At 41.9% G+C, this 27,697-nt stretch overlaps 1 protein-coding gene across 1 annotated transcript in view; it reads right to left on the bottom strand.

Annotated features, from left to right (window-relative positions):
• Nucleotides 1-91: 91 nt before the first annotated feature.
• PRELID2 (PRELI domain containing 2) overlaps nt 92-27,697 on the bottom strand; it is a 75,520-nt gene continuing 47,914 nt past the window's right edge. The window contains exons 5-7 of the mRNA XM_055142217.1: nt 27,192-27,297; nt 7,889-7,958; nt 92-4,125 (exon numbers count right to left, since the gene is read on the bottom strand). Of these exons, the coding sequence (XP_054998192.1) occupies nt 7,899-7,958; nt 27,192-27,297 (166 nt within the window). The 3' untranslated portion in view covers nt 92-4,125; nt 7,889-7,898. The remainder of the gene's footprint in view (nt 4,126-7,888; nt 7,959-27,191; nt 27,298-27,697) is intronic.

Below are 27,697 nucleotides of genomic sequence, written 5' to 3'. Positions count from 1 at the left end.
CTCTCACAGGGGCCAGGGAAACAGACGAGGGTCATCAGGACAAATAACTAAGAGGAGCTGCAGAGAAGGAATTAGAATTCACACATAAACACGAATTGCAATGCCTTTATTTCAAATTGACTGCAAGATTGGATTTCCTAGGTAGATACCAATTTACCGGTCTAAATCACAATAACACTGAATCAAAAACACTTTATCCTGCACAAAAACTTGGCCTGAGAAATAGTCATTTAAATTTTCACTGGCTTACACTTCACATTATAGAACCAGGTAGATAAAATATTAACATGATTCGGGGGAAGGGCACGATTTACAAATCAAGGGTCAGTCATTTGTCGCCAGCGCTCACTTAACCTTGAGCCCAGGGCGCTGATGACCGCAGCTGAGGGTAAGGAAGGAAGTGAGGAAGAGAGCTGAGTCCTTCCAGTAATATCACCAAATCAACGTGGCCACATTCATTCATTTCACTGTTGGAAAAGCCTCTCGAAGCCTTCCACAGAATCAACAGTTACACGATTTCCAAATCCCACACAGCAAAATGGGAGCGGAAGTCCCGAGGGGCAGGCAAAGAGAAATGACAAACTGGGAGAGATGAGAAAAGCTATAAACAAACATTGCCAAACTCAGGGCAGAGTTACTCAGGGCTATTTTGTGTGGGGACATTAACAAACCTAAAGAGGACCTTAAAGAAAATGTATAGGATAACTCTGACAGATTTTTATTATCATCAGTGGGTTCTATTTGCAAAATCGGGGAAGTACATTATGAAAGGGTTCCATGCAAATAAAACAAAAACAGTGTTCCACTTAAACGAATCACAGTTGTCTATACCGCACACCCACGATGTGTCATAAATGATGCACTATTACATATATACTGCTCATAAAATATGCAAAGCAATTTTTATAAAAAGACAACAGCACCTTTTTTTAAATCCACATGATTGAAACCGTAAAAGCCCGTTCAGGATAAAAGCACCTCAATCATGCACGGTTAGCTGAAGTCAGCTTCTCGCTGCATAAAATCTTAGACTGTGTCCTGGACAATCACCTGGACGGGCCCATCTAGCTACAAAACCATCTTGAGTGATGAGAGACACCGAAGCTAAAAGCACCTCCCCTGATGTAGAATTTCTCACAGTGAGGTCTGTAGAAAGACCAAATCTCCCGGTGAATTTGTTTGAAAACACTGATCCCAGCTGACAATTCACTAATGAGAGTGGAAGAAGGAGCCTGAGGAGCTACAGGCAGGGTCCCAGAAGTGTCCGGGAATCACATCCGAGGATTTCTGACCAAAGTAGAAGGCGGAGGGTTACTCCAGTGAATGAACCCTTTGAGATGAGATTCAGCAGCCCTGGAAGGAAGAGATGGGCGGGCTATTCTGAGAGTCAGTCTTTCCAAACTGCGCTGAGTGTTTGGTGCTGGTATTCCTGCCATTGAACGTGAATCAGAGAATACCGCCAAATGGGGGTATCTCCGAGCTTTATCACAGGAACAGGACTCTGACAATAAAAAAATCAATTCTAACAAGACCTAGTTAATCTTCAATAAGAGCCAAAGATTTCTTAGCTACAGAGTTTGAAGAAATGAGTATTCACCAGGGGGGAAAAAAAAACTAATACTGAGTAAGTGTTTGATGCAAGTCCAGAGAATTACTTGGGAATGGAGGAAAACACATTGAAAAGCGTCTTGGAGAGACAGAACACACACTTTCAGAAGAGGAAAATGAAAATCGATTAAAAATTGGCCGGGATGTGTTAGGCTGGTGCTTAGCTCTGAGAAGGCTGAGAACTACTGGCAAATATGTTTTGTTTGGCCAGCACAATGTTTTAAGCAATTATAAATTCATTGCCAACATGAAAAGATTGGTGAATGTCTCTCCTTTTTAGTTCCTTATTTTCCTGGAAAATTGCAAATTAGAATTTTTTAAAAAAAAACAACAGCCACATGGCAGTGCTGGGCAGAAACTGGGCACCACTGCCTTCCTCTTATGATAATGGCCCCCAGCTCTGCCAGGCTTCTGTGGACATTTGTGCCAGTCACTCCAGATACTTCTATGGGTTCCACTTTCTATCACATGCAAATATTGCCACAAAAAATCCTCTCTTAACACAAAGGTGTCAAGAAAGAATTCAGACAGGGGCTGAAGAGAGTCCAGTGGATAAGGCCGGAGGCCGACCTGAGTTTGGTCCCTAGAGACCCATATGGTCCTCTGAGCCCCACCAGGAGTGATCCCTGGGCACAGAACAAGGAATAGTACCAGCACCCCACTGGGTATGACCCCCCAAACAAAAACATTTTTAAAAGAATAAATAAGATGATGTCTGCAGATCATTTAGAATTTGGTGGTCTCCTTCTTAGCTCCCTTTTGGAATCATCTAAGGAAATGTGGGGAAATGTGCAATCTGACTTTCACCTTTGGAAATGTGACTTTCTGGGTTCCACTCCCAGATGTTCAAAATACTGGCCTGAGATGTAACCTGGGCATCCGGATTGCGCCCCAGTTGGTCCTAATGGGCAGTCAGGGTTAAGAACTCCTGCCAATATAGGATGCAAATTGTTGAGTACAAAATATAGCACTAACATCCTCCAAATACCAATTTCTTGCCTCTCACGTCCATAATTCATGCACCACTTGCTTTTGGAAGTTGGCCCTTCTTCACAGGGCTACCAAATGCCACTCAGAAGGTGGAAAAGGAGGTCCAAGTGTGTTCTGGTTTCTACATTCATTTTCCTTCCAACACAGGTACAAAATGAAATGCTAAAGAAATGAAGGGAAATTATCCTGAGACAAAATTCAGGCAGCATAAACAGCTCAACTACATAAAAGGTTCACTGAAGTAGGCTTGTTTTTAAAATATATGACTGCTTTGAAATTCATCAATGGAATAAGTGGAAAATTTTTAATATTAAAAAACAACAATTTTCCTAACACTTTCCAATAATGGCCCAAATTTTATCTTACGATGAATTCAAATATTCTTCAGTCTCTTAGCAGTGCTCATTTATATCTTGGCTTCTGATCATGAGAAATGCAAACTACTGTCATCTAACTTTCAAACAGTAATACTACCTTATATTACATTTGAAAAGCACATTTTCAAAATGGTTCCACATAATAATAATGGCTTCTATTTACTGGACTTCTCCAATGCACCCGGCTGCATGCCAGGCACTTTATACACATGATCTCAAATCAGAACAATAACCTCACAGTGGATATTCCATTGCATTTCCCATTTTATAGCTTTGGGAAATGAGCTTCAGAATGATTAAGAAGTATGTCCTTTCAGAAAGATTTAAAAGATCACTGAGCTGGTGGGAATCAGCACACAAATTCAAATCAAGGTCTGTCTGTTGGACACCCAAATCTGTGATTTTTTTCATATCGAACTTGTATAATCATCACAACACAGACAGGAAGTTCTTGAGCTACATCTGCCCATCTGCCCAGTTCAAACCACAAATTGTCAGATCCGCATCACAGGAGTTGGGAGGAGCCGGATTCTATTTTTGCTCCTCACTCTCCACTCCGTGTTCTCTCAAGAACCCTTGAAGCATGGACTTGGAGCAACAGTAATTGGGTAGGGCACTCTGCCCTGCATGCGTCCAACTCAGTTTGATCCCGGGCACCCCGTATGACCCCCCTGAGCTCTGCCAGGAGTGATCCCTGAGCACAGAGCCAGGAGAAAGCCCTGAGCACTGCTCGGTGTGGCCCCCAAAACAAAACAAAACCAAATTAAAGAATCCGCTCAGCATCAGCAACGACGCTGGTGACTGAAGAGTACAGTGGGCTGTCCGGGCTTGGCCAACCTGTCACTGTCACTGGGAAGTTAGCAGGACATCCTGAAGAAGGGCGGCTTCATCTTGCGTGGGATTTTCCTTTATCTGTAAAATCATAAAAAGACCAGGCCATACAATTCCAGCGAGAGGGTTCCTGTCCGTGAGGGCTGACACTCGAGGCACGATGCAGAGGAGGTTCTCATTTCAGTCCTGGCTTAAGGGTCTCCCTCTTTCCTTTATGCTGCTGACACCATATCCTTAGAGCCGTATTTCCAAAACTGGGTCTATAATGTTTGTGGCAGGGAAGTAATTCTTGAGCCTAAGCAGATAAACCACATGTCCCCTGCAAGAAAAAGAGCAAAAAGCTTTATCGCCTAATAAATACATCTCTTGAACCAACACTTATTTGCCTCTTTTCTGAAACAACTCTTAAAGACTCACTTGAATTCTATCACAATGGATAATTCTTGAAGAAATTGCATTTCTGCTTCCTAATGATCATCAAAGAAAAGCAAGCACCTCATTTTAGTAAGTCCTTCAAGCCAGAGGAGTTGATTCAAGGAAGAGTTCGGCTAGAGCTAACATGCAAGTCTTAATCATTCCAGCAGAAAGAACTCGGCTATGGTACAAACTAAGCAAGCCCCATCTCCCAACCGCCAGCAGCAAGAACAGATGTCAGGGGTATTTCTTTTATTCAAGAATGACAGGAAATCAAAAATCTATCAAATTGTCACGTCAGCAGCAACACCACAAGCATATTGGTTAGTGAAATTTTGCGCCTCTTCTTTGACTCAGGACAAAGTCAAAGAAGTTGACAAAATCCCAGGACAAAATCCCCTTACAAGTTTTCTAATTTTAAATACCTACTAATCTAATCTACTAGAATATAACACCAGTGAGCTCAAGTGAGGAGCAAAAATGCATTAATGTCATATATTTTACATATATATATGTATATATATACACACACACACACACACACACATTCAGCATAGTCACAGTCTGTGTGAATTTTAACTGAGATCAGGTATATATGAAAGACTCAATGCTGTCTCTCTAAGCATATCTGTAGCACCCACACAAAATGTTTATTTAAAACTTAAGGTTTGTGGGGCCAGAGTGGTAATACAGTGGGTAGGGCATTTGCCTTCAGATCAATCCCTGGGTTCAATCCCTGGCACCCCATGTCATCCCCCAAACCCACCAAGAGTGATTCCTGAGCACAGAGCAAAGAATAATCACCGGTGGGTGTGACCCCCATACTCACAAAGCAGGCAGCAAGCTGGATGGTCTTGGCTTATGGGTTAGAGTTTGCTGAGCCCTGCTCTAGAGACAATTTCACCCCTTTATTTTTACATAGCATTTTACTCCTCAAAAAAGCAGCCAATTCAGGCAGAGATAATACAGGACAGGACATTAAAAAAAAAACTTCCTTTGCATGCAGCTGCAGTTGCTGGTTCAAATCCCCAGCACAATGGTCCCAGGGCTTGGACAGCTCCTGAGCATTGCAGGTTGTGGTCCAACCCATGCCCCGCCAATAAATAAACGTTTAAAAAGTCGAGGACCATACCTACAGTTATGCTTCTATTTTCCATGCAACTAATTTTGAGGGAAAAAAAAAACATTTAATTCCATGAAAACAAGCACAAAAGTTTGTAAACTCTAAAAATAGTTGAGAAGGGTAAAAAGAGAAAGAAAATGAGCTGGCAATCACGCTGCAGTAACATAGTCTCTGTCATGTGCTTGGTGGTGCTTATATAATGCTATTTGTCAAATTTAACCAAATTGTATATTTAAAAGTGGCAATTTAGTCATGCACAGATAATAATATGCAGACTTTGGGGGGAGGGGGGAAATGAAGCTTCATTAATAGCTTCTGACTTGCAATAATTGCAGATTTAGGTGGTAAGAGAATACACCTCTCAGATTTGACCTTTGCTCCTCTGAGAAAACGCATCATAAATTAGGAGTTTGAATGATGTCAACCCTGCAGGAGCTCAATCCCCTTAACTGCAACCATCCTTCCCTCAACTCCTGATCTCAGTTTCCAGACCTCAACTTTTCACAAAAAGAAGTTGTAAAGTCTTGAGTTCATCATTCAGCTCTCAACCACAAACAGAACCGGGTGAAAACAAAACATGGGTCATTAAACGACAGATAATGCTTGCTGAACTCTCTAGTTTTCACTGGCGACACCATCAATCAAACACACAAGTTGATTATTTCAAACATAAGTAGGTGTAAGTCCTTTTGCTTTCTCTCTGGGCAGTTTTTAGCTCCAGGGCGGAGCCCATCAACATTCAAGCAGCACAAAAAGAGGCAAACATGAAGAGGCTGTGATGATAAAAATCAGGGGAAAGTCACACAAAGAAAATCAGTCCTCTGATTAAAGTCCTCGGAATACAGGGCAACAAGTTCAAAGCCTGAGCGATTAGTTTCCTCCATGCCCTTGCGCTAATCTGCCTCCATTCAGAGATAAGGACCCATTGGAAGAAAAAGTTCTCCAAATGTGTTCTCCAAACTGGGGGCAGCAGCTCCCTGGAAACCTATTTTTTTAAAAAAAAAAAGTTCTCAGCTTCAATCACAGGCCTACAGCATCAGTGACATAAAGGTGGGTCCGGCCACCAGTCCCCTTGCCACCCCCAATCTGTGTTTAATGAATTCCCCTGATGACCGAGGCTCACTACAGTGTCATGGTCACAAATTTAAAGCTTGAAAACCAGTATATATGGATAAGGGGGTGCGGGGAGCTGACTCTGGTGCCCACTCTGCAAGGTGAGACCTGCGCATGAGCACTAGAGCAGCACAGACAACGGCCTGGAAAAGACGCCGCCAAGTGCCTCTGCACAATAGCTCAAAGAAACGAGTGGGCACCATATTTACATTCCATTCCAGCACTTTCTGAGCAACGGCTGTGTGCAAAGCAAGTGCTCAATGCAATGATCTTATCTAGCAATAAACAAGTCTACCAATGTGTTAACTACAGAGAGGCCTAAGTGAACAGAAATGGACGAAAACCTGTAAACAGCAGAAACGCTTTTTAATTCTCAAATTTACATCCACAGGTCTGGCCAGCACACTGAATGAAGACATGCTTGCACATAAATGTTCCTATGACTTCTTCACATCACAACGAGATCTAAATCACATGTTCCTATGACTTCTTCATATCACAACTGGATCTAGGGTACTTATGCCCAAATCACGTGTAGTTCTATAGATTTAAGCCAACGTAGGGAAATGTAGTTGTAAATTACTTCAGACATTGTTCGCTTTACTCAGAGGTTTCACCTTCTTTAAGGTGTTGACAAATCTAAGGCCTATAAATTTTCTAACATATGGATCAACTCTACTCATTTATTTTAGGTTCTGTTCTCCTTGAAATAACTTTGCACTGCCCCTTTCACTATAAAGACCAATCCTTGATGCAGATAATAAATCTTAAGGATAAAATGAACTAGTTCTAAAATCCCCCAGCCGTCTACTCATTCAACTGCAAACTCTCCATCATTTTCCCTAAATTAGAGGTGACATGCCCTATCTCTCTTCCATCCTGCTCCTGCGGTCGGCGCTGCCAATCAATCAAGTCATGGTTAACAGAACCCGAGGCTTCTTCGCCAAGTCTTCGAATCTTCCACCGCATTTCGGGCAGCCACTCCCCAAAGATGAGGAAATATTGATTAATGAAAAAAAATGTATTCACTAGCCAATCAACACGCCCGGCCTTTGCTTTGCTGCCTGCTCCTACACAGCTTTCAGGTTCTCCTTCTGATGCGCTTGAAACAGTTAAGACTAAGTTTCAGTTAATTCTGAAACCATTGTTTTACGTTCAGGGTCGAAATCATAGTGGATTGTGCTGAGCTGTTTAAACAATTTGAATGTAGCTGTAACCCAGCACACAATACAAAATTGCTCTGAAAAATACAAAAGAACCAAGTAAATAAAGGTATCAAACAGGCAAGAAAAGGGATGCAAAAGAGGCCGCTGTGCATACAGCCGGGAAAGGTAAAGCATGCAAAGCCCAGGGAGACGGTGCATAATGCCAGGCTTAGGAGCATGAAAATAGGGCTGTAGTACATAATTCTGATTTGGGTTTTGGTACTCACTGATAATTCTTTATTCCGCTAAAGGGGCACCACACTGTTCTTTTAGCAGCATCTCCATTATTCTAATTCCCTATGGAGAGACGAAAGAAAAATCAAAATGCCATATTTCACGGACAAGCACTTTCACATTTATCAGAACGCTTTCCCTTCGAGGGATCCCAGTCATGGCCGTATATTCATTTCAGGGAAGCGGGCTCAGAGCTCTGCCTTGCCTTTTTACAATATTTCACTCAGCAATTCCACATGCATTATCCCCACAGGTGCTCAAAATATCCAGGGAAGGAAGCAAACACAGTTTAGGTTCTCCAGTTTCCACACGAGAAAACAGCCTGCCAAAGACTTACACCACCGTGGAAGGGAATAAAACAATTGTAAAATATGAATAAGTAAATAAAACAAATGCACCAACCAAACTAGAAAAAAAAAAAGCTTTAGAGAAGTTATGTGATTTCATGAAAGTGGCTCAGCTACTAAGTGTCACTGCCTGAGCTAGAATAAATAACAATAGTAATAATTAATACATGTTAACCACTTTACAATTGTGCAGTACTCATTGCTCTGGCCTTTATGTGCTTTAGCCTAGGTAGTGGGTGCTGGGCATGTGAAGTCTCTGGCATATTCCTTATCTGCCTACCCTGTGGGCTCTGCTGGCACCAGGCAGCTGCCCCCAGACTTCAGCTCACCACTCTGGTGACTGTGGCACACCAGGATGTGAAGGCACCTGAATTTTGACCCTCCCATCAGCCCAGAAGGACTTCCATCGCCACAGCTGCCCATGGACTCAGCAAAGAGTGGGAAAGGCTCTCGCTTTGCAGGAGGCCAACCCCAGTTCAATCCCTGCTCTGCAGACCGTCCCCAGATCCAGGGGAATTCATTTGTGAGCACAGAGCAGGAATGCCCCAGGAGCACTGCTGGGTGTAGTCCCAACAAGCCCCCTAAGTGCCATCTTACTAGAATCTTTTGACTCAAGAAGACCCCAGCCCTTCAGTTCTGCACTTTTAATAAGCGCCCCAGTGACTACAATGATAGGGCAAGACAAGGAATCAGTGATCAGGCTAGAAGGAGGAGGAGGAATTCCCACTCAGGGTCTGTATTAACCTGTGCGCGGAGAGTAGCCAGGGGCATCTCGAGAGAAAATGGAGTCGGAATTTATTTAGCACCAAAGAGTACTAAGTGAGTTAACATTCCTTGAGACTCTGGAAGAATTTGAAGAATCGGACTCAGACTTCAGAGTCTGTGTTGCCGTCACCACAAATAATACCAAGGCTCGTTTACAAGGAAAACGGGCCAATCAAGGTGGAGCTTTTCACCTTCTGCCAGGGTGTGGAAAAGCTATTGCTGCCTAAAAACCACCTGGTATGCCTGGGTGAAATTTTCATTTTAAAATATTACATTTAAAAATGAACACGCTGAATGCTATTATAAAGAATGGTTTTTATTTCTGCCTTAGCAGTTCATGAAATGATTCTCCTAGTTCCACCCACCAGACACCACAGGTGTAAAAAAATAGGTTGGAAACCACTGAATTAAAAGATCTTACAGAAGCCCACGGAGCAGTGAGCGCCAGCTGGGTCATAGTAGAGAACTGCAGGCCTGGAGCACTGCAGGCAGAGTCAGAGGTCGGGTTCTGGCCCCAGTCCTGCCAGTTATGTGCTGAATGCCTGGACTCACCACTTGTATCCAGTAAGCACTATACTCGTGGACTTACTCATCTTCTAAAGAATAAGGCAGCAGAGAGGGAAGGCAAGGATGGAAGCAGCAGTGGATAAATTTTACCTAATCTTACCCCTGATGTGTACTCACTCCAGCTCCCATTCATCCAACAACAGAGCCCATTCACAAACATTTATTATCTACTTGCTCTGGGCACTGGAGGTAATATAGTGAACAAACACGTCAGAGTCCAGCATTCAAAAACTTACAGACGAGGAAAAGCAGAACAGACCACCGCCAAAGGTGGTCCTCTGCCATACAGACTGATTTGGCTTAAAGGCAATGAAATCTTACCAGATTCAGAAAAAGCTTCTTAAATCCTTTTAGCTGCCAAGAAGATTTTAGATGGGGGGGGCGGGGGGGGTGGTGGGGGTCTATGGCAAGAAGGGGGCTCTTCCAAAAGTAGAGAGAGAGTATGGGAAATATTGTCTGCCTTAGAGGCAGGGGGAGGATGGGAAAGGGGGGGTATACCCGGGATATAGGTGGTGGGGAATGTGCACTGGTGGAGGGATGGGTGTTTGGTCATTGTGAGATTGTAATCCAAACATGAAAGCTTGTAACTATCTCATGGTGATTCTTAAAAATAATAAATAAATAAATAAATAAATAAATAAATAAATAAATAAATGGGGGCTCTTCCCAGAGAAAACTTTTTCTACCATAAATACTGACGGATGTGGCAAAATAAACATATTTTCATCTTGCTGTGAAGGTAAACATTGGTTTAAAGATACTTTATCTGCTCATCTTCTTTTTTTTGTTTGTTTCTGTTTGGGGGCCACACCCAGGGCCTACTCCTGGTTCTGTGCTCCAGGATCACTCCTGGTGAGCTTGGAGGACCATATGAGATGCTGGGTGGGGATGAAATCTGGGTTGGCTACATGTAAGGCAAACGCCCTAACCCTCACTGTACTATCTTCTTATCTTACTATGAATTGTCTTCCTCCCCACTGAAGTTCCCAAATCCAGTGCCTTTCTCCTCCGGTCAGAATGGGACATAATCCTCAACAGCCTAGACATTTGTCTTTGAGTCTCAGATTTATTTATGGCTCCCCCAAATGTATGTAATCATATCTGATTAACATCTATGATGTTAATCTATCAACTTTTGTGTGGCCAAGAATCGGACCCAGGGCCTCATTCATGTAAGGCAAATGTCCTACTGCTGAGTCACAATCCTATGCCTGTTAATTTAATTATTAATCCATTCAAAGAATCTCTAAGGGAAAAACAGGCTTTTTGTTGTGTGTGTGTTGGGGGAAATAGGGGTGGGGGTGTTGCCTCGGGCACCTAATAAATTTCCTCTTTTCAACTTCTGGTTTGTTGTTTTTATAAATCTCTGGACAACAATTAAATGTTCTCCTATTTTCAGGAAGGAAAAATAACATCTACGGTGTTCATTCTGTTTCGAGCTGCATCTTGCCGAATGGGAACATAAATCTAGAAGATACTTTTTGAAAACCTTCCTTAGGAAGTGAGTGCTGCTGAGGTCCCCATCCGTCTAAATTAAGAACGCCACCACTTACTGTACTGAACGCTAATTGACATAAAGTGAAGACACCAAGGTTTGCCTTGAGAATTGAAAGACATTATTTATTGAATCAATTATGTTCATGATGTGACAGTTGATTTTTCTTTCCCTCTTTCCCCTCTCTCTCATACCACTTTAGTCTTTTTAAGCAGAACCTTTAGAAACAGAAGGCAAATAAAGGGGGCAGAGTGAGAGAGAGGCCTAGAAAATAAATTCAAAACATCCCCCCCAAAAAAAAAAAAAAACCCAACAGGATACCACATCATCCTCTCTTGAATAAAGAATGAACAAATTCAAGCCCAATCGACAGAGTCTTTCAAAAGAAGTTTCAATGCTTAAAATTCATACTAAGTGACTGGTTAAAGAAACTTTGGTACATCTACACAATGGAATACTATACAGCTGTTAGGAGAGATGAAGTCATGAAATTTGCTTATAAATGGATAGACATGGAGAGTATCATGCTAAGTAAAATGAGTCAGAAAAAGAGGGAGACTGCACGCATTTGTAGAGTATAAAATAACATCACATGAGGCTGACACCCAAGGACAGTAGAGACAAGGGCCAGGAGGATTGCCCCATAGCTGGAAGACTGCTTCATGAGCGGAAGAGAGAAGGCAGATGGAATAGAGAAGGGATCACTAAGAAAATGATGACTGGAGGAATCAGTTGGGATGGGAGATGCATGCTGAAAGTAAATAATGGACCAAACATGATGACTTCTCAGTGTCTGTGTTGCAATGTATAATGCCCAAAAGTAGAGAGAGAATATCAGGAATACTGTCTGCCTTAGAGGCAGGGGGAGGGTGGGAAAGGGAGGATATACCCGGGATATTGGTGGTGGGGAATGTGCACTGGTGGAGGGATGGGTGTTTGATCATTGTGAGATTGTAATCCAAACATGAAAGCTTGTAACTATCTCACAGTGACTCAATAAAATTTTTTAAATTTTTTAAAAAAACTACTCACCCTAAGGAACAGCAGGTCTGAGGGACTAAATTCATACCGCTTACCATACAGTGACGCCGTGAAGTGCAGAATAAACATTAAGTGGATCCACCTTTAAGGACAGGGCTTAAAAGCTTTGGGGACGACAAACCACAAACCAGCCTGATTTTACCTCTGAGAAATTTTTCTCACGCTGCCAATGTGAGCTTTTCCTCTTTGCCAATGTACAGATCAGTGAGAGGGTAGATTCGGGGACATCTCCTGCCAGCAGGCACATCTGTTTGTCATAACACCTAACTTCTGGTAAACACTCAACATGAAGAGTTGTTCTGTATTAACATTTCCTTCATGATCACCTAATCCCCCTTTAAAGTAAGCACCCTTGGTCCACACATATCCTCTAGCAGAACTGTGACTAATATATAACAGGCAGAGAGCAAGTGTCCAGTGGATGAATGAATGAACTGGCCTATCAATGAAGCAATCAATGATTACCTACAAGTCTACCCCAGTACACAGCAAGAGCAAGGTGTTCCAAGGCAGAACACAGGAGCCATTTACCTCAAAATTTACCTTACAGAAGCTGCTACATGGTAGGTGCTCAAATTTGAAGGATTAAAGATTAATGCCAGAGTTTGAGTTTGGGAATTATAGTACAGTCAGCCCAGTAGTAAAGATATATGAATACATGCTGAAAAAGTCAGAGAGAGAACCGCCTTCACAAATGAAATGCGAAAGATGAGGAAAAGGGTAAAAGATAAAAAGGGGAAGAAAAGATGCACAAGAACTGGCAAGAGGTGGGACTTCAGTGGGTCTGAAGCACGTGGAAGAGCCAGAAAGGCTTTCGAGAGTGGCCGACTCACCTCTCGGGGGTTTTCAGGACCCAACCTGTACCTCTCCATCAGAGATTCGCAATAAGTCGGTTTCTAAACAAGCCTCACTTCACTCTGGGTTCTACTTTTTTAACTGGTTTCTAAAATCTTTCTGAGAAGCGTCTTTACACAGAATCCCAGGAGCTTGAATAAAGCTGGAGTCAGAGTGTCCCGCCCGGCTTCAGCCCTTCCCTGGTGGCTGTGCTTATCCTCCAATCCATCCTTGATCAGAGCGGGCGGCTGGATGTGGTCGGGCTCCATCCTCCTGCCCTGTGCTCTGTCTCCCTGCACTCCCTTCTCTGCACGGCTCCTTCTTACCTCGCCTGCCCACCCGCAGGAACATCTCATAGAAACTAACCATGGCCGAGTTACTTTCTTGCAGAGGCTCTCCTGGCTGCCCCTGCTAAAACAGCTGCGCGAGCCAGTCTAGGAAAAATAGCCCCATTTTACTAACATTCAATGTTTCTGTAGCCCTTTTTGTCTGTTAGTTTGTTTTAGTTTGGGGGCCACACCTGGCAATGCTCAGGGCTTACTCCTGGAGGGCTCAGTGTACTACCATATGGGGAACTGAGGATCAAACCCAGTCAGCCATGTGCAAGACAAGCCCCCCGCTCAATGTACTATCTTTTGACCCCCTGGCCCAACTGACCTTCCTTAATAGTCTGTTAACTCTCTGTTGCCCCTTCCCATATGCTGTAAATATCAAGAGACTGGAGAGAGACCTGGCGAGTGGGAACTGTCTGAAAAAAGGGAAGGCGGGAAGGAGGGGCTGTCACTGAATCTGGCTCCTGTTTTCTCATGAAAAAGTTTGAACAACGCAGTTCACTGTTTGTCCTGGAAGAGAGCTTTTACCACAAGCAAGTATTTTTAACCGAATGCTATCCAAGCCCTTTCCGTTTAGAATGACCACTCGTCTAAAGCCTGGATAACAACCAAACAATAATAATATAAAATAATAATGCAAGTGAAAACTGACAAGTGTGTCCTCCCGGTCAAAGGCTGTGCTATTTTTGCTAATGGCTTATGTTACCTTCCCCTCCGCCTTAGAGGACTGTGCTCTTCTTTTCTGGACAGGAGCCAGAATGCTCACAGAAATTAAGCCTCCAAACAAAACCACAGAGTAACTGAAGACTCGAAGACGTGCCCTGAGGCCATGAGAACTGGGCGTCCAGGACCCAGGATCTCAGAACTCCCGAGGCCAAATGAGACTGCGCGTGTGAAAACGCTCACCAGTAGCCCCAACTCTTCCTCCTTTCTCCCTTGACTATGTTCAGATGGCCGAAAAAATAAATCAGGTATCTTAGCCATGCTCCCCAACTAAATGGCACAAATCTTAACCTATGGATCAATATTTAATATTTAAATACTGATTATTTAAATATTTAAAATTACCAACCGTCTTAAGGACAATGCTGTCAGTACAAAAAGCCTAAGAGTACAGATGACTTCGGTGTAATTTTTCCACAGTAGCTAAGAAGCTCTTGAGTGAGATGCATTCATATTTTGATTAGCAATACAAAATCTCTAGGAGTAAACACAGAGCATTAATCTGACTCCAGAACTCGGGAACCGTCACTTCACATTATGAAATTCTCACAACTGGTCATGGAAACAGACAAAAAAAATCTCAAAATAAGAAATCCAAAAATTAGGGATGTGGGGACCAAGATGGCAACATCGCAGGTCCTCTGTAGCACTCCCAGAAACAATTCATTATCAACCAGAACAAGCCCCAGAGTGAGAGAGAGAGAGAGGGGGGGGAGAGAGAGAGAGAGAGAGAGGGAGAGACAGAGTTCTGTTGTGCAGGGTACAGCAAAGGCACCCTGGCCTGCACAAGGCAAAAGGTAGGTGAGAGGCATGAGAGGTTTTGTTGACACGAGGAACATGCCACAAAGTAACCAGCCCAGCCTGCGGCCCTGAGGAGGCTGAGCAGAAATGGGGAGGAAGTTCACACACCCACAACCTACATGCCCACAGGGAGGGGTTGCAGAGTTGCACATAGGCCCTTCGAAGGAGGAGCACAGAGAGACAATCTAAACTGAACTTTCCATTTCCACTCCCCGGGGCTGGAGCGATAGTTCAGTGGGTAGAGAGTTTGCCTCTCATGTGGCTGACCGGGGTTCAATCCCTGGCATCCTATATGGTCCCCTGAGCACCGCCAGGAGTTATTCCTGAGTGTAGAGTTAGGAGTAACCTCTGAGCATCACTGGGTGTGACCCAAAAAGTAGAAAAATAAATAAATAAAAATACAATACTACATCCATTTCCACTCCTCTGGACTGGTACTGACGCTGGCCCAAGTCACAGATATGGAAGCCCAGAGATAGCCGAGGGACCACAAACACAAAACAGGCATACTCCAGAACTCAATTGCTGCCATGCTCACGGCTGACTTCCACAGGCTCAGACGAGCCTTCTCTATGAGTGAGTCTACTGAAAAACCTAGGTATGTGGGACTTGTGACTGAAATCTCCAGGTTCACACAGAGTCAGGAATGGGCGACCTCCCACAATCTCCCTGTGCTCCCAGTAACCTGGCAGTCACACCCAAGAACTGTCTCTAACACCAAAATCCATGATACAGAGACTCAAATAAATCTCTCAGAAGAGAATAACATGACAGAAACACGCCACAGAGATGCCTCCAGACCCCACAGTCAACATCCAGTTTAAAAATAAATTAATTAACTTCAGCTGTATCACTGTATTTAAAATTTTAGAATTCCTGGAGCACTCAGCCACATCTGCAGCCATGCAACATTTCATACTCTGTAGCACAGGTGCACCAAGACAAGGACTTAATAGCTCCAGGATGGGATACAACAATCTCCAGACACTTTCCTCAAAGAAACTTTTGGGATCATTTTTAGCAAAATATTCATTACAAGTAATACAAAATAAATTATTTAGCCTGCAGCATATTCTCATCAAAGCTGGACCTTCCCAACCCCCACCTTCTATTGACCCAGCAACTGGAAAAATAAATCTCAGCACTACAGGAGCCAGCTAGGCCGAATTAGTTCAATCTAGTCCACTATAGCTCAACTCTCAGAGTTACCGACCAGAGATAATAGAAAGAATTATAACAGTCTACATTTTAATCTTAAAAAATCAAGTAAGAAAATGGGCACATTAAAAAAAAAGTATAACATAAGGCAAGCTGAGACCTCAAGGGACTTATGAATCACAAAGAGGGCACAAATCATCGGAATTCGACCTCCAAGACATGGAAACTGTGATACAGGAAGTTCAGAACTGGACTGATTAACTGAAAGAGGCAGAAGAAAATCTGCAGATTATAAAAAATACATTCAGGGGCCGGAGCGACAGGTAGGGCATTTGCCTTGCACGTGGCCGACTTGGGTTCAATCCCCAGGATCCCATGTCCCCCAAGCACCACCAGGAGTAATTCCTGAGTGCAAAGCCAGGAATAGCCCCTGAGCATCGCTGGGTGTGACCCAAAAAAAGCAAAAAAAAATAATAATAAAATACATTCAGACATTCTGCACTTGGTGAACTGCAAAGGTGGGATTTCTTTTATATAACAAGTACTGCAAACCCATTGTTCTCTAACTGATATAAAATCCTCAAGGCTGGGGGACAACTCAAATTCGCATGCTATTTGTGGAATTTTGTCAACAAATTCAGGCTCCCTGGGAAATATTCCACCAAATTAACTAAAATGCAAAGGAGTAAGCAGCTGGAGAAGTAAAATTAGGGAGGAGGTAACTAGTCATCAGAGACCTACTGGGTTTGAATGTGGGCTCTTACTACTTACCACCTGTGTGAATTTCAAGAGCTCAACTCACCTCTCTCTGCCTCTTCACCTACTAAATGGTACTTACTGCAGAGAATACTTGAGCAAATGTGGAGGAGGTAATGCATGGAACAGACTCAAAATAATGTTGGAGACGCAAAAAATACTCAATAAGTATTCCCTGTTATTGTCAATTTTCTAGTACCCCAGGGGATAAAAAGACCCTCTGCTTTTAAGACTCTTTCCCAATGATAACAGAATGGAAATATAAATAGGTCTTACAATTTTGGGAGATAATTCAGTATGTATTTTTTCAGTAATTCAATCAATGGTATTGAATAATGATTATGTGATAGGTGCTGAGGATAAAGCACTGAGCTCCTTATAAAAGGATGCCATTCTTGGGTGTTAGTCTCCCACTCTGTTATTTTATATTCCACAGATGAGTGCGATCTTTCTATGTCTCTCTTTCTGACTCATTTCACTTAACATGATACTTTCCATGTTGATCCACTTATATGCAAATTTCATGCAAACTACAACACCCAAAAGGAGAGAGAACAAAAGGAAATGCCCTGCCTCAGAGGCAGGGTGGGGTGGTGGCGGATGGGTGGAGGTGGTGAGAGGGGTACTGGGATCATTGGTGGAGGTGAATGGGCACTGGTGGAGGATGGGTAAATGATCACTGTATGAGTGAAATGCAAGCACAAAAGTTCATAAGTTTGTAGCTGTACATCACAGTGATTCTCTAATAAAAAAAATTTTAAATAAATAAAAATTTTTTAAAAAAAAGGATGCCATTCAGTGACAGAGACAAAAAGCACATTAACTAATAGTGAAAATGGGCTTAGACCAATAAAAATACCTCAGGGAATGTTTTGTAAGGAAGTTATACAAAATATGAAGTCTCTGTGCTAGGGCTAAAGATGCTTCACATGATCTCACATATAATGGTGAAAGTTAGGAGTAACTTCAATGGCCAATATTAAAGAAATGGTGGAATCAATTATTCTATAACTACTTGATAAAATATCATGCAGTCGTTAACATAATGGATTTACAGTTTATGTTGTTATTGTATAAGGCATTTGTGACATTACTTGACAAAACCAAGATGTGAAATTTTACTTAGACTGTAATTATGACTGTTTCAAATCTACATATAAAAGACTAAAAGGCATGCGCCAATTTGAATAATAATAGAAAGATAATTTCTATTTATGAAATATTTTCTGTGTACAAAGAAATTTTATTTTAAGAATTTCTTTACATTATTTTCTTTGATTTTTATTAGGTAGGCACTATTACTTTGCTTCACTTGGGGCAATTAAACCTAGGCAGACCCTTTAAGGGAGAGCACTGAGACTGAAACTCAGGGTGAGCTGTTTCCAAACAAAGGCTCACCTTCACTACTAAGCTTTATCTACAGTGTCATACGGACAAAGGATATTTTTGCTTAAAACTTTCCTTGCATTTTTCTCTGTAAATAATACCTGCTGTGTGGCCAGTCCTGTCTTAAGCATTTTACAAACTAAACTCATTAGCCCCGCCCATACTCTCTGAAGTAGGGTCCAATATTATCATAACTTTAGAGATAAGGAAATGAGATGCAGGAGATTGCACTGATCTGCCAAAGGCCGATCAGTACAAAGTACTGATACTTTGTACTGACAGCCAGTCAGTTGGAATTATCATTAAAAACAAGTACCATTAGATCCCACCACTGCTGCTATGTAAACACTGGACTGGCTCCAGAGCTTTACAACTAATCTTAAAAGAGATGCAAGCCACGAAACTCATGGGTACACTGGCTTTCCCACATGGGGGCATGTTCAGGAAGAGGTGGGCAGGCTCCGTCCACACCCTCCCAAAGCCCTGGCAGCCACACCAACACCCCACAGAACCACCAAGTCAACGACCCAAATTGCACCTCTTCACAACTAAACTCTGCAGAGATGCAAAACTGACCAAAATTCCAGATACATCAGTTTCCGGACTAAAAACTCTGGGGACTTTCGGTGTTGAGGCAGGACGCTTTCTCCCGGCGCATGAAGCCTCTGTGCCAAGAGGCTTCTACCTCACGGTCTACCCTGAGCCCAGGCAGCCACACGCATGTCCCGCAGCTTCTATCACGTAAACAATGGCCCATGTTCACAACTAGTCTCAGAAGAGGTGGCACGCCCAGCCAATGAAACTCACCGGCCCAGTGCTACAGACCCTGGCCAGAAGACACCTCCAATTCTACAAGTTTGGACAGCCCAGTAGGGCAGAGTAAATCAGGTGGGACAGTAGCATAGAAGCCAACTAAGCTCAATAAATCAAAACATTAACACAGAAAGTTCAGCTAAGAACGAACAATTTAGTAAACCTTCCAACAATGACTTTAATAATACTAAGTTTCTTTTACTTAAGCACATTTGGATAATTTCATTAGCCATTTTGTTGCTGTAAGCAATATAAAATAAATTTTTTGTGCCTGCTAAGGAGTCAGGCTTGGGGCTGAGTGGGAAAACGGGGACAATGGTGGAGAGATGGTCACACTGATGGTGGGATTTATGTCAGGACATTGAATGCCTAAAACAATTGTATTGTGAACAACTATGTAAACTATAGTGTTTAAAACATTAAAAAAGAAATTAAATTAAAACTTTAAAAAATTAAAAACAAATATTAAAACCAAATGTGCAGATAGTACCTATCCAAAAACATTTTAAATAAAAATGTTTGAAAAGTTTTGCTTAAAGAATCTTTTATTTTTCTTAAGGAGTATGACAATTTTTTAAGTCACAAAATATTCTAAACATGTCAAGAAGAGAACAGAAAAAGTCATAGAACTTTAACAAATGTTAATGTCCCTCTCGGAAAGCCCGGTAAGCTACCGAGAGTATGTCGCCCACACAGCAGAGCCTGGCAAGCTACCTGTGGCATATTCAATATGCCCAAAACAGTAACAAGTCTCACAATGGAGACGTTACTGGTGCCCACTCGAGCAAACTGATGAGCAACAGGATGACAGTGATAATGAATGTCTTCTAAAGTAACAAAAGTTACATGCACACCCTAGCCCACTGATGAAGAAAATTGTCGATTATAGCCTTTAAATTCTTAAATGCGGTATCAATATAAAAGGAATTAATTAATTCTCAGAAAGCCACCAATTTCTTTCACTGAAGAAGTTCAGGGAGAAAAACACAGTATGAGTTCTGCGGGAGTCTTAAGGGGAAGCTGAGCACAGAGAGGTCAAATGCCAAGGAGCAAATGGAACTCCACAGAAATTGAAAGTGACAAAGAAATAACAGGGCAACAAATCTGAGTTTAAGAGACTCGAGGCTTATGATGCAAACTTTCTACCACCTCCTCCCTGTCACCCTCCTGGCTATGTGCCTGCTAGTAAAAGCCCCACAAAGGATGAAAACAACTAATGGGGTCCTTCAGCAAGAGATGAAATTCTCCCACAGAGTGGGGAGGAAGACCAAGAAATCAACGGAGGGGAAGAATGATCAAGAGGGGCATCCGAAGCCCTCAGAGAACTCGAGGACTTAATTAGCATTCTGCAGTGTCTGAGCACGCAACTAGACTTTAACTATTGAATGTACTCTAAAAAAGGAAATTGCCTTTGCAATTCAAGTCACCCTATTCAAAATTCTGTACGAACTCCTGCAGTACAATGTGTAAATGACATTTTCTTCTGACCTTGTTGGTCAATCTAAGAGCCTTAATTTAGCACCAAAAGCCTGCCTGAATCCCAGTCCAATACTACAACAGAGTTTATCCAAAGAAGATTTGGGCTTCAAAGGCACTTAGTCCGCACAATCTTCAAACACGGCCCCTATTTTTCTGGTATTTCAGCCTGGCCAAAGCTGTTTCGGATTTCAATTCAATGTCTGTCCTAGGTTTATTCGAGGTACTGAAAGATTTATGGAGGTTACAGATACCTAATTTCTCACTGTCTTTGTCTTTGGATGCAGCGCAAAAGAGAGGGAAGACTCAGAAAAATAACAGATTGGTTGGGAATTCCATCCAAAATAGTGAGAAACAGGCTCCCAAATCCCAACAACAATGGGTTGCATAGGAGAATAAGGAGCCTTGGGAAAGCAAATAACACCGTAAGGGAGATGGAGACAAATCATTTCTCCATGTTCAACACGTGTCCGCTTGAAACCATATGTATACCCCTACCTGAGGCTAATGGAAATGATTCACGAACTTGTCTGCTCTCCTCACCCAAATTCTCCGGGGGAAGGTTTACCGTGCAGGGCAGGACATCAGTGAGGAAGGCAGTTCAGGGTGTGGCGGGCTCTGAAGCCTGACCGTCCAGAATTCTGACCTAATCAGTTGTCCGATTCCTTACCTATGCTTCCCACATTTTCTCATCTGCAATATCAAAATAAAGGATGAAGAATCGTTTCTTTCTGTTTTGTTGGGAGAACCCAATATTCATAAAATAGTATAGAATCACTCAGATTATAGCTATAATAGCTATAGCTACAATTATTATATCTGGCTTTTCCCTGCCTCCAGAATGGTCTGTGTTTACAGAAGGCATGCATTAAACATAAGCTAACATACTAAATTGGGCACCAATTCCTAAAAGCCCTACAAATCTTTGTAATATACAGTCTCTAAGCTCACAATACAATATTAAAAATGAAATTTCAACAACCCTGCCACAAGCTTACTAACCTTCCTGCTAACCTGTATTTTATAAAAGCCTATTTCTTACTTTTAAAATGCCGCCTAAACCCTTGACCGCTTATTTGTTATATGTATTACCTTTGATACCTTTTGGTCCCCCCTTAGTTTAAACTCGATTTTTATGTAGGCTTAAAGACTATTTGTCATATGAACTAAATAAATCTTAGCATCTGTACATGCTGCAACAGTAAGAGGGCTTAAATAAAAAGCATAAAATGCCAGAAAAAAATGACCTACCTAGCGCAATCCTTGATTTTATAATCATCATAATTTTTGAAAGATAGTAAATTTCAAAGCAAGCTGCCAAGCAACATGGCTTCCCGACTTCCTGAGTGTTGGACTTTGCAGAGACAAGACTTCCAATCACTGTGCAAAGAAAAACATCAAGCTACCAAGCACACACACACACACACACACACACACACACACACACACACACAAACGCACTATCTATTATTTCCTGTAAGAGTTTAACTTCCCAAGTTATGTCTAGTTTCATAGAAGGCAGCATCCTAGAATGTCGGTTTGCTGATTTAAGGGATTCCCAAAAGCTTTACCTCTGAGCAAAGTCTATTACAACCCCAATGAATTCAAATGAGCCATTGAGGGATTTGGGATTCCAAAGTCTCACAGTCAAGGTAAAGGCACAGATTTAAACCCCGTGAAAGGAATAAAAATTGTATCACTCATAGAATACTCATTTTTGCCAAATCTTTTCACTGCAAAATGGTGACATTTTTATGTCACCCGAATTCCAGAGCTAACAGCTGGTAGCTGAAAAGACGGGAGGAGCATCTCCATCATTTAACTCAGCTAGAAATAAGTTGTTAAAAATCAGAATTCTTATAATATTTTCACAGCCTACAATGAATAAATATCAAATAAGTAAATCTATTTGCGCACTCAATAGTCAGATTAAAACTCATTACCAACAGAGGTCAATGGAGAGCAAGAAATAAGTCTGCCACGGGAAGGATGGAACATATTTCATCAGTTCTCCAGAGTGATGCAAGTAATGTAAAGAAGCTTGAAAGAATTCATCTGCCCCCAGCAGGAAAGATAAGTTCCCAAAATACAGTTAGCAGAATATTACACTGATGTTCTTATGTCAGCGGTGACTTTTATTTCTCCTTTTGAATGACAGTTACATTTGCTTTCTTTTTTCTACTGGGTTTTGCAATAATATTTATTGGACTGCTGTGGACTGGTTGCCCTGTATGTTTTTTTTTAATGTATGTCATATTAAGCCTGTGTATGCACTACCCATTCAAGCTACATAAAGAAAATTAAGATGTTCAGCCAGCTCGTGCATGGGAGCGCAATTAGAAAGCCTGGAAGAGGAAGGAAACCAGTCAATCAATGAACCGATTATCTTTCAGTGTCTTTGGAGTAGGAATCAGAAGACTTAAGAGGAAACATTTCATTTTTTTCCTTCCTAACAATCATACGAGGTGAGAATAATATTAGCCCCATTTTCCAAATGAGAAATAGAAGTTTTAAGAGGTTAAGTTATTAATTCAAGTCATACAGCAAAAAAGTTGATAATGCAGAGCCAGCTGGCGATGCAAGCTATAAACTGGCAGAATTCTTTTGGGGAAAAGAATTTGGTCAATATATAGCCTATATCATGGGTCCTTTTCATTTCCTTTCTGGGTAGTGGGGGGAAGGAAATGGCCAGCGAATTTTTTTTATTTCATACAGAATGAGCAATTACAGTAATGGGAGTTGACAAAGATGTCAAAATCTAACAATAAGAGATTATTATAAATGCTCTTAAGGGGCATTTAAAAGCAGAGCTCATGCTGCTGAACTACCAGAGAAAAAAATAGGGGGAAAGTGAGCCTGCGAAAGTCACTCTGAGACTGTGAAAGTGTCTGCTCATAGGGATGCTCCAGCTAGTCCCAGAGACAGAACCCGGGTTCCTCTCGCTGGGGCATGCGCATCGGCCCTTCAAGTAGCCCCTACAGTGGATTCCTCTAAGACCACAACAAGCACAAACCCTCAGAAGCTCAGGTCTCTCGCTCGTCAAGCCCGCGCTCCCCGTGGACACGTGTCTCACCTGCGTGTCCCCCTGCTCCTTTGCTTTGTCTACTCTGGAGAAACCCTCGTTTCCTCATAAACGTGCTATTTCCTTTCACATCTTTCTAAGCAAGTTTCATTCAATAAAAACTCATATTTCACACAAAGAAAAGGAAAGAAAGGAAAGAAAAGAAAGAAAAAGAAAAGAAAAGAAGATTGCATTTCTTTAGCTTTAGCATGTTTAGGCCAAACCTTCCTTGGAGAGATGTTCAAACGGTGTGCCTTGTCCCCATTGTCATAGTGGCAAGAATTTCACAAGAGGTTGAATTCAGTCCCTCTCGGCTTTAGCTTCCTGATCAACACAACACAATAATGCTACAACCAAGAATGGGGACTTGGACCCTCTGCGCCTAAAGACTTTGATTCCAGAGACCTTCTAACACATTTTGGCATCCAGCGCAGCTTCTTACAGCAATGCACTGGGACTGTGAGCTGGGCTACAACTCTACACTGCCTGGGGATGGATCTTTCCTCCCCACCCTGTCTTTCTGCACGGAAAATGGCGGCGGAAGCAACATCCACATGGCAGGAGCCACCTTCTAAGACTCCTAACCCAGAGGTATACGGTTTTCACACTTGGGGCTCCTAGGGAATCATGGGAAGTGGGTGTTACTGGCACAAACTCGGCCCAGATAAATCCAGAGCTGCTGAGAGTGAAATGGACCCTCTGCGTCTAAACACTTTGATTCCAGAGACCTTCTAACACATTTTGGCATCCAGCACAGCTTCTTACAGCAATGCACTGGGACTGTGAGCGGGGCTATGCAATTTCTGGCAGAATTTTCCCTGGACTTTATACAGCAATCCAAAACCTTAAGAAAGTACAAAAAGAGTTATATACTTGGAGACTTAACATCTCTTAATTGTCAGCAATGTGAAACGGTTCCTTTTTAGCAGGTCTGACTTGAGGGGGAAACTCCAAATAATAACAGTGAGTTTTTTGTTGAAATATTGAAGGTAATCAAAGTAGCAGCCATTTCTCTGGACTGTGAACTAAGCAACAGTCCCACGCCAGCTGAGAAGAGGAAATATCCCTCTTTCCCGGTTGTTTCCCATTTTGGGGGAGAAACGCGGCGTGGCATCCACCATACTATGAGGCGCGGGAAGGGGGATGAGGGGGAGGGAAAAAAAGGAAAAGGAAAAAGGGAAAAAAGAAAGAGTTATATACTTGGAGCAGTGGGGCTACATATCTCTTCATTCTCAGCAATGGAAAGCTAATTATCAAATGCTTCCTTGGTAGTAGGGATGTCTTTTTTGGGGGGAAACTCCAACAACAATAGTGAGTTTTGTGTTGAAACATGGAATGTAATCAAGGTAAAGAGAAAATGAAGTGAAATTTATCAGTTATGCAGTTGGGGGGGCGGGGGCGGGAGGTATACTGGGGTTTTTGGTGGTGGAATATGGGCACTGGTGAAGGAATGGGTGTTTAAATATTATATAACTGAGACCTAAGTCTGAGAACTTTGCAACTTTCCACATGGTGATTCAATTTAAAAAAAAATAATTAATTAAAAAAAAAAAGAAAAGAATGGGGACTTGCCAAGAGAGTGACTGAAACAGTAAATTACTTTATCACAATTGAAAATGTATTTCAAAAACTAGGGAAAAAAACCCTCTGTGTAAGTACATAATTAATGCATTCCACAGCATTTCCACTCACTTCTGAGTACTCAAACAAGCTAAAAAAGAACATTTGCATGAAAAGATTATTATCACCCATACTCAGCTTCTCTCAGAAACATAAAGTATGGGATTTGCAAGAATCACATGATGGTTTAGTAAAAAGGTCTTCGAATTTGGGCTTGAAATTTTCCTTGTTTTTGCTTGCTCAGGGAGAAAAGTAGGAGAGATAAATTAATGATTGGGTTTTTTTCACTTGAAGAGATGGTGACAAGAACTCAAGAAGTTATTTTTATTTGATGTAGTATATATAAAGTAGGCTTCCCTTATGCAGACAATGTAAGAGGTAACATGTGCTCTTTGGAATGGAAAAATACTATACATTTTCAGTTAAGCAGAGCCAATATATAAAAAGTATTAGCATGCCTATAATATTAAAAGTCCATGGGGAGGGATCATTAGGAAGAAAAGTGTCCTAACAAGGCCTCTTGGCAGGTGACAGTAGGAAAGAAGAGGAAAACACTGGCCCCCAAACAAAATTAAAGGCACAGGAGAGTTTCTAGATAATATTCATCAGAAACCAGCTCTGACACCATGTGAATTAACAGTACTGGAAACTGTGATGCATAAAATACAGTAAAAATTTTAAATATAGGGGCTGCAGTAATAGCACAGCGGGTAGGGCGTTTGGCTTGCACGTGGCCAACCTGGGATCAATTCCCAGCATCCCATATGGTCCCCTGAGCACCGCCAGGAGTAATTCCTGAGTGCAAAGCTAGGAGTAGCCCCTGTGCATCGCCGGGTATGACCCAAAAAGCAAAAATAATAATAATAATAATAATTATATATAATACATGTATATATAATATATATGTATTATAAAAATATAATACAATATAATATAATATGTATAATAAAAATATAATGTATTATATTTTTATAATACATATATATTATATATACAAGTACAAAACAAATACTAGAAATAAGTGATTAAGATCATCATCACAATTTACTAGTATTATATCAAACAAATAATCATGCGATGACATTCCACCTTCACAGAGCATACAAAGATCTGGTCTTTAGGGCTTTAAGAATTAGGACTTTGACTTGAAGGAGCTTTGAAAACTGTGTTGTAAAGGCAGGAAAACAGGATATACTGAAAATCTCACGAGACAAGTTAAAAATAGAAGAGTTAAAAGAGGGCACACAGGGCCGGAAGCTGTAAGGCAGCCTTCGAGTCCACAGAAGCCTCGATTCTCGTCTGTCCAGCTTCCAAGTACGGACAACCGGGGGCTCGGGAACTCTATGGCTTCGACCCATTCGAACAAAACATCAGCAGTAACTACTTTCCACGAGAGAATTTGAAAAGTGAGCAACATTTAGTGAGCATTAAATAGACAAAAGCTATCGGTATCTTCTTAAGCAATTGTCAAGACCAGGGAGAGCACTCACGCTGGAGCACGTGCTTTGCATGCGGGGCCCCAGGTGGGATCGTGGCACTGTGGGGTCCCCGGAGCACCTTCCGGAGCAGCCCCTGAGCACCAAGCTGAGAGTCATCCCCAAACAGCCCCACTGTGAATGGCCCCAAAACCAAACCTAAATTAATAAAGCGTTGTCATCACATTATGTAGAGTCCAGACAATTATTCTTTCTGGTTATTCCTGTGAAGTATTTTTCATCTTCTCATATATACTTTGTTGGCATGCTTTCAATTTAATGGGTTACAAATGGTACCTCAACTTTATTTTGATTTAAATTTGTGTAATGAGGGGCTGGAGCAATAGCACAGTGGGTAGGGTGTTTGCCTTGCATGTGGCTGACCCGGGTTCGATTCCCAGCATCCCATATGGTCCCCTGAGCACCTCCAGGGGTAATTCTTGAGTGCAGAACCAGGAGTAAACCCTATGCACCACTGGGTGTGACTCAAAAGAGAAAAAAAAAAAGTCTAATGAGGAAATTATTTTTGCAGCTATTTATTAACTCTTTTTTCTCTCTCTCTGTTTATGATCTTTATTCAGTAAACCCTAGAGGAATGTCTAGGGTTTTTAAAAACTAATGTTAGTTCAGAGTACAAACAGCTTACCTTCTGGGCTCCCTGTCTTAAAAATGTGCTGGCAAAAGTTTCCAAAATGCAGTTGAAAAAGCCGGCCCCTGTGATAGAAATTCTGCCTCTTTGGATGAACTCAGTCCTACAGAAACGAAGATATAGAAATTATTAAATTCAGAAACTTTTATAATTAGCATAAAATAATATCTGTAAGTCAATATTTGCATAGCACACAAAATATTTTGTTAAAAAGAGACTTAAGAGTCTATCACACAGACAACAGTCTTATTAAGAACGCTGTTTCAGGGACAGGGGCAATGGTACAGCAGGTTGAGCATTTGTCTTACATGCAGCCAACCCAGGCTTGATCCCTGGCACCCCATATGGTTCCCCAAGCACTGCTAGGAGTAATTCCTGAGTGTAAAGCCAGGAGTAACCCCTGAGCATCGCTGGATGTGACATAAAAAGCTAAAAAAAAATAAAGGGAGGGAGGGAGGGGGGAGGGAGGGGGGAGGGAGGGGGGAGGGAGAGAGGAAGGAAGG

Source organism: Sorex araneus, chromosome 6, assembly GCF_027595985.1.
Source record: "Sorex araneus isolate mSorAra2 chromosome 6, mSorAra2.pri, whole genome shotgun sequence".
Taxonomy (NCBI): domain Eukaryota; kingdom Metazoa; phylum Chordata; class Mammalia; order Eulipotyphla; family Soricidae; genus Sorex; species Sorex araneus.
The sequence above is the reverse complement of the archived record's forward strand: the minus strand, read 5'-3'. Positions and strand labels throughout refer to the sequence as shown.